Source organism: Trematomus bernacchii, unplaced genomic scaffold, assembly GCF_902827165.1.
Source record: "Trematomus bernacchii unplaced genomic scaffold, fTreBer1.1, whole genome shotgun sequence".
NCBI classification, from domain to species: Eukaryota; Metazoa; Chordata; class Actinopteri; order Perciformes; family Nototheniidae; genus Trematomus; species Trematomus bernacchii.
The window spans coordinates 15,274-22,312 of record NW_022987508.1 but is presented as its reverse complement, the minus strand read 5'-3'; the positions used below and the strand labels follow the sequence as shown (position 1 = coordinate 22,312).

Sequence of the window (7,039 nt, the reverse complement as noted above, 5' to 3'; positions counted from 1 at the left end):
GCAGCGAGGCGGAGCGAGGCGGCAGCGAGGCGGCAGCGAGGCGGCAGCGAGGCGGCAGCGAGGCGGCAGCGAGGCGGCAGCGAGGCGGCAGCGAGGCGGCAGCGAGGCGGCAGCGAGGCGGCAGCGAGGCGGCAGCGAGGCGGCAGCGAGGCGGCAGCAGCTCAATGGTGCTGACAGAGGAGAGGCAGAGCGCGGCTTCTCACACGACAACAGATCATGTTTATTATAAATCACCTCAAACACTTATTATTTTAAGATACTTGCATATTTGATAATTGATTGAACTGTGCAGGTGTTTTCTGAAGCTCCAGAGGAAAGATAAATATAAATGAAATCAAGTTTTATGTATAAAGCACATTTAGAGGCGATGTTTGGCCAAAGTGCTGAACATGCAAAACACTACGATCACAAGAAAAGACAACATTTACATTTTACAAGATTATTCTGTTTTATTATCATTTTGTCTTTTTCTAAATGTTGCTTTTAAAATGATATATGACCTTATTATAGGTTTATTGTCTTTGGATAAATGGTGACCACTAGAAAGAGTTAGTGCGTATTCAACTGGTTTCTTCTTCATTGCATTTCAGGCTCATTTTTGGTCCGAACAAATAAATAAAAAATGATTTTCAAATAATTTTACAGGAAAATTACATATTTAATAAATACTAATAATACTGTTATTAATTATTTAAGGTATTAGCTTTTTAATATATTTTTAATTAAATCATTTTAATAAGATTATAAAATAATAAATAATAAATATAATAATAATAATAATAATACAAACCAATATATAAAAAAAAAGTATATTGCAATAATAAATAATAATAACCTTCGTTCGACCTTCACATTTTAAAATGAAATAAAGTATAATATACTTAATTAAAACTACAATAAAAACATTTAAATAATAATAATGATAACCTTCGTTCGGCCTCCATCCAAAGTAATTGAAGCCGTTTCGCAGCGTTTCGGGTCACATGACCTCTGACCTGCCTCTGACAGGAGACCCCTGCGGAGGAAGAGACAATCAAACAAACAGAAGAAGAAGAAGCTTTTGTTTCTAACGAGGAACAAAAAAAAAATACGAACAAAGGTCGAGAAGAAGAAGAAGAAGAAGTGTTGACGGCACGCTGTCGTCTGATTGGTCGACGGATGACCCTCCGCCTGTCAATCATCCCCTCGGAGAAAGGAGGCATTGTCTTTGTGAACTCTGTGTGTGTGTGTGTGTGTGTGTGTGTGTGTGTGTGTGTGTGTGTGTGTGTGTGGTGTGTGTGTGTGTGTGTGTGTGTGTGTGTGTGTGTGTGTGTGTGTGTGTGTGTGTGTGTGTGTGTGTGTGTGTGTGATGACTGATTGATAATGAATAGCGAGGCGTCGTCTGCATAATGACGGTGTGTTTCTTGTGTTTCTCGTCAGGTAATTTGTGAGAAGATTTTCCGGCCGTGGTTTTCCCCGACGCTCCTCGGAGCAAAAGCCGGCCTCCCTCTGCAGGTCATTAATGAAACAATATATTATATATTATCTCCTGTATTCAGACTGATCTCAAATATGCTTTTGTTATTTAAACAACAACTCTGTGTTTTAAAATGTGTTATGTATTATGTATTCTTTATTCAAAGTTAGTTTTAATTACCTACTGTATTTACATTCATCCTAAATTATAAACTTTTATTATTTAACCAATATTTCTGTTAATTATCTTATTTTTAAATGAAGGATTTTAATATTAAACTTCCCAAAAAAAATACTGATTTGATCACTTTTATAACAAAAAGACCGGATTGTTCGAGCCCTAAAAGAGAAATGCAGGTAAAGGTCAAAAGAAAGCAACATGTGGGAATAAATCACAGCATATGATTATATTATTATATTATGATGTCATTAAGAGTCGATCAATATGACTCTGAATGACATCATATGGATTGAATTCACCTTGATAGCTCCATGTGTTTCTCTGACAGGTGGAGCTGCAGCGGGCGGTGCAGGAATGTTCAGAGACTGATGGAGGTGAGGAAGAGGAAAGAAGAAGAGGAGACATCCATCAGCGTCTCCTCCTCATCCTCAACCGTCTGCTGGAGGAAGGAGGAGGGTCATCAGAGAGAGGAGGAGGAGGAGGAGGAAATGAGGATGAAGATCACGTCCACACGGCGCTCAACTTCTGAGGAGGAGGTGAAGCGTAACGTCAGATCAGGAGGAAGACATCTCCAAAAACAGGCAGGAAACGGAGGGAATCGTCCCAAAAAAGTAGTCCCTCACAGAGGACACACTGACGCTAATTTACACAGGTGCTGACGGGGATATGGATCATGTTTCAGATTCAGAGCCGTAAGAGAAATCAATCAATCAGCTCCGTAAAAGAACCAGAAACAGATCGAGATTCCTGACGAAGAGGACGAAGATACTCTGACGGAACATTTCTGTGAATTATTTACAGGGATTTTTTTGCAAAACAAACTGGAATGTTTGGAATAAAAAGACCCTCATGGAGGAAACACGGACGTTTGTTGATGGGAAATATGGATCACAAGAGAAAGGTGTCAATCAGCTCCAAAAAGGACCAGGAACAGGTACAGATACCTGGAAAAGTAGACCCTCGTGAAGGAAACACGGACGTTTGTTGACATTGGTGTTGATGGGAAATATGGATCATGTTTCAGATTTAGAGCCGTAAGAGAAATCAATCAGCTCCAAAAAGAACCAGAAACAGATCGAGATACCTGACGAAGAGGAGGAAGATATGGCACTCTGTTGGGAGGTTTTCCAACAAAAACATGCAGCGAATCATCCCGGAAAAATAGACCCCTCGTGAAGGAAACACACACGTACATTTAAACCGGTGTTGATGGGAAATATGGATCATGTTTCAGATCCAAAACGGACCAGAAACAGATCGAGATTCCTCACAAATATAGAGCATTTCTGTGAATTATTTACATTCTTTGGCAAAACATGCAGGAAGTAGCAGCTGTTTAACTGGAATACAAAGACCCTCATGGAGGAAACACAGACGTTTGTTTATCCAGGTGTTGACGGGAAATATGGATCGATTTGTAGGTGCAGAGACGCAAGAAAAAAGGTGTCATTATCAGCTCCAAAAAGGACCACAGATTAAGATTCCTGACAAATAGGACGAAGAAATAGCTTCCTTTTGGGGAGGGGCTTGCACCAAAAACCCACAGGAATCAAGGTGGAAAAGTAGACCCTCACGGAGGAAACACGGACGCTGGTGTTGATGTGAAATATGGATCATTTCCCAGGGTTGAGGCACCAAGAAGAGGCTCCGGAAAGATCAGAAACAGATTCCTGAGAAATCTGGACCTTTTTTGGGATAATTTATTGACGTCGTGCGACACCAGTTTGTGCGACACCAGTTTGTGCGACACCAGTTTGTGCGACACCAGTTTGTGCAACACCAGTTTGTGCGACACCAGTTTGTGCGACACCAGTTTGTGCGACACCAGTTTGTGCGACACCAGTTTGTGCGACACCAGTTCGTGCGACACCAGTTTGTGCGACACCAGTTTGTGCGACACCAGTTTGTGCGACACCAGTTCGTGCGACACCAGTTCGTGCGACACCAGTTCGTGCGACACCAGTTCGTGCGATGAGATGCAGGTTTAGCTTCGTCTGACAAACAGTTTTCTTTGCTCTGTGTTGATGTGTGAGGCGTGGTTGCTCTCGTGCTGCATGGACACACTGATCACGTACACATCGATGCTTCCTGTGATAACTGGATTTGAACAGCATTTTGGTGATTTCTGCAGAAATGTTGAAATGCTTCCATTTCTCTCAGATTGATGCTTCTCTGTAAATAGATCATAATGATATGTACAGTGGAGCTCAGTTGATTCATAAAGTGTGTTCAGCTGCTCAGCGGCGCGTGTGTGTCTCTTCTTCATCGGACAAGAAATGAATAAAACATTTGCATTAAATTCAATAAAAACAAATATAAAAACAGAAGAAGTTAAGTTAATAATTTGCATAAAGAAATGAAGAAATAATAGAAATATTGATATAAAACAGTAAGAATTTAGAAAAACACAAGGATTTAAATTGAATAGAATAAAAACATTGGAATAAACAAAGTTACAGTAAAGTTTCCATGAAGTTATAAAAGACTGATATAAAACAGAAGAAGTAGAAATGTGAACATTAATATTAAAGCTGAGAGATAAGATGAGAGGAGTTCACACACACACACACACACACACACACACACACACACACACACACACACACACACACACACACCACACACACACACACACACACACACACACACACACACACACACACACACACACACACACACACATGTGTATGTGCATATTATTCTTCAATCAAAAGGAGAATTCATTTATATTTTTTGTGCTTTTCTCCAGTTTGTCTGTGTTTGGTTTGAACTGTCCTCAGACTGAGTTTCCTGGAGAGTTCCACAAAACAAACAGATTAACGTCCGACTTCTTCTTCTCTCACTGCTCCCAGCTCCTCTCTGAAACAGAAACACACAGCTGGGCATCATCAGGACATTAAAACGAGCCCAGAAACCTGAGACGAGACTTCTGGGTATTTGAGTTCTTTAACCGTGAGCTCATGACTCTGCAGCTGCTGCTGATTTACTGTGTGTGTGTGTGTGTGTGTGTGTGTGTGTGTGTGTGTGTGTGTGTGTGTGTGTGTGTGTGTGTGTGTGTGTGTGTGTGTGTGTGTGTGTGTGTGTGTGTGTGTGTGTGTGTGTGTGTGTGTGTGTGTGTGTGTGTGTGTGTGTGTGGTGTGTGTGTGTGTGTGTGTGTGTGTGTGTGTGTGTGTGTGTGTGTGTCTCGTGGCTCCTGCAGACGCTGCTGGAAACTTTTGAAATAAATAATCAGCTGCAGATGAAAAATAAAACTTCCTTTTGATTCAGGCCAAACTTTGGTTTTTATTTCCAAAGCAATGACTTCAATTTCGGGCCCTGCGTCTTTAAAATACCCTAAAAATAATATCTAAATATGATTTATTTATATTTATATGAATATTCCTCTTATTATTATGCCTTTCTATGATCTCACATTTTAACCTCTTAAGCCCTGAGCCTGTTTTTCAGGTCTCAGGCTCTAAATGACATTCCCAGAACAAATGACCATATCTTCTAAAAGGGTTAAATTAATAATCTTTATTCTCAAAGTAATGATAAACCTGTGAGTTGGATGTAGAAAAGTCAGAATCAATATAGATGTTTTTTATTTTAAAGATAATTCAGATTGAACATAGTAAAAAACTGTAAATTATAGTGTCCGTCCAAAGATTCTTTTTTACAGATAGTGAAAACTACCCTTGGATGATGGGTTAGTAGACTAAAAGCTTTAGGAATCCAAAGTACAACATATAATAAGTACCCTGTATCAAGATTGATGCAAAACAAGTGACATTTGACCTTTTTAGAGAGATTTAGCCAAAACCACCTCTGAGGTGATTTGGGTGAAAATGGGGAGTTTTACCGTTTCTCTGGAACCCATTGGTCGATTTTGGTGATTGACATCTCTTTCTGACCGTTAGAGCCAATAGAATCGATCAGATCCTTTATCTACAGCAGAGTCTTTAGAGAGACATAACTTCTGCAGAACATCACATAACTTCTGTAGACTTTACGATAGCTGTAAATGGTGTTTCTGTGAGACTCAGCTTGTGTTCATGCGTCTTTACGGCACATTTTAAAGTCCTGGAGTCGATCACTGCAGCTCCACTAACACAGAGGAACGTTAATAAACAAGTTTGCACTAAGAAACGGGCCCTGAAGTAGAAAAGATGACCCCAGAGTCTCCAGTTTCCTTTGCTTCATGCCCAGGGAACATATCTTATTTAATGTAGACTTGAGGCTTGGCGTGTTTGCAGCCCTGCACAAAAACCATCATTTCAACTCATTGCCCAGGACCCATGCTGAGAAAGATGATCAAGATGAGACTCCAGGAACCTTTCTAAGTCAGAGGAGATATATATAACTTCTGTGTGTTCTGCGTCTATGATATAATACTCAGAAACCCCCAAAAGGAGGCACTCCCTCCCTCCTGGTTTCTAAACTCCCCACATTTTCTCTGAAGCTTCACACAAATCCCCCTGAGGAGCTGTCGCTGGAAACTGTTTCAAGAAATCCTTGGATGAACCGTCTGTCAGTGCAACTTCAGCCAAAGCCTGCTCTTGTTTCCAGAGAGGAGAGCCTGAAGCTTCTGAAGCTTCTCCACGTTTTGTGACACCTCAACCCATCCTGAGCTGCTGTTATCTGCTTCAAAATGCATTACTTTTCATATGAAATTGCAGGAAATCCAGCGTACGTGCAAGAGTCTAAGACGAAGCCTGTCATGCATTAAGGTCATTTGTTCGTCATGCATCCATTTCCTCGACTCTCACCCGTCATGCAAACAGGAAAGCTTTCATTTCTGCATTGACTGGGCTCATGAACCAATTCCTGCAAAATAATGTGACTGCAGCTCGACTAACACAGAGGCGAGTTGATAAACAAGTTGGACCCAGAGATGCGTCCTGCAGTAGGGAAAGATGAGTCTCCACTTTCCCTTGCTTCATTCACAGAAAATATCCAATAAATGGCGGAAATGTTTGCTTGCACATAAGTTCATGTAAAGCTTCCAAACACTTATACTAAAAATCCTCAATTTCAGGCGGACTATAGAATCATTCAGGCCCTATTTCCCATTAAAGAAAAACTTGCAGAGCACGAAAGGTGCTGGTTCACTTCTGCCTCGATCGGTTCGTTTTTTGTATATTTTGTGGACTTTAAAGTCTCCTGGAGACAAAGAAACACCGTGTTCTTCAAAGTGAAATGACTGTTTCTCTCGGGGCTTTAAGAGAGGACAGACACCAGCTTTAGTTCTTGTTAGAAACTCTGTCTGGTTTTCTTAGGAGTCTAAAAGTTCCACAGAGGAAGCACCTGATGTACCCTCACTCTCAATCCTCCCTCTAATTTATCCCGCTGTAATTAATTGGCTTCGGTTCGTTCACAGTTTGCTCCAATTAAAGAGGACGAGATAAAAGGAGATTAAAACTC

At 40.8% G+C, this 7,039-nt stretch overlaps 1 protein-coding gene across 1 annotated transcript; it reads left to right on the top strand.

Annotated features, from left to right (window-relative positions):
* Positions 1–1,419: 1,419 nt before the first annotated feature.
* On the top strand, positions 1,420–3,966 carry dipk1c (divergent protein kinase domain 1C; the record flags this gene model as incomplete). Its single annotated transcript, XM_034151598.1, is given in 2 exon segments — positions 1,420–1,494; positions 1,965–3,966. Coding segments are annotated over 2 exon segments (276 nt in total), but the record flags the coding sequence as incomplete, so codon positions are not given.
* Positions 3,967–7,039: the final 3,073 nt, after the last annotated feature.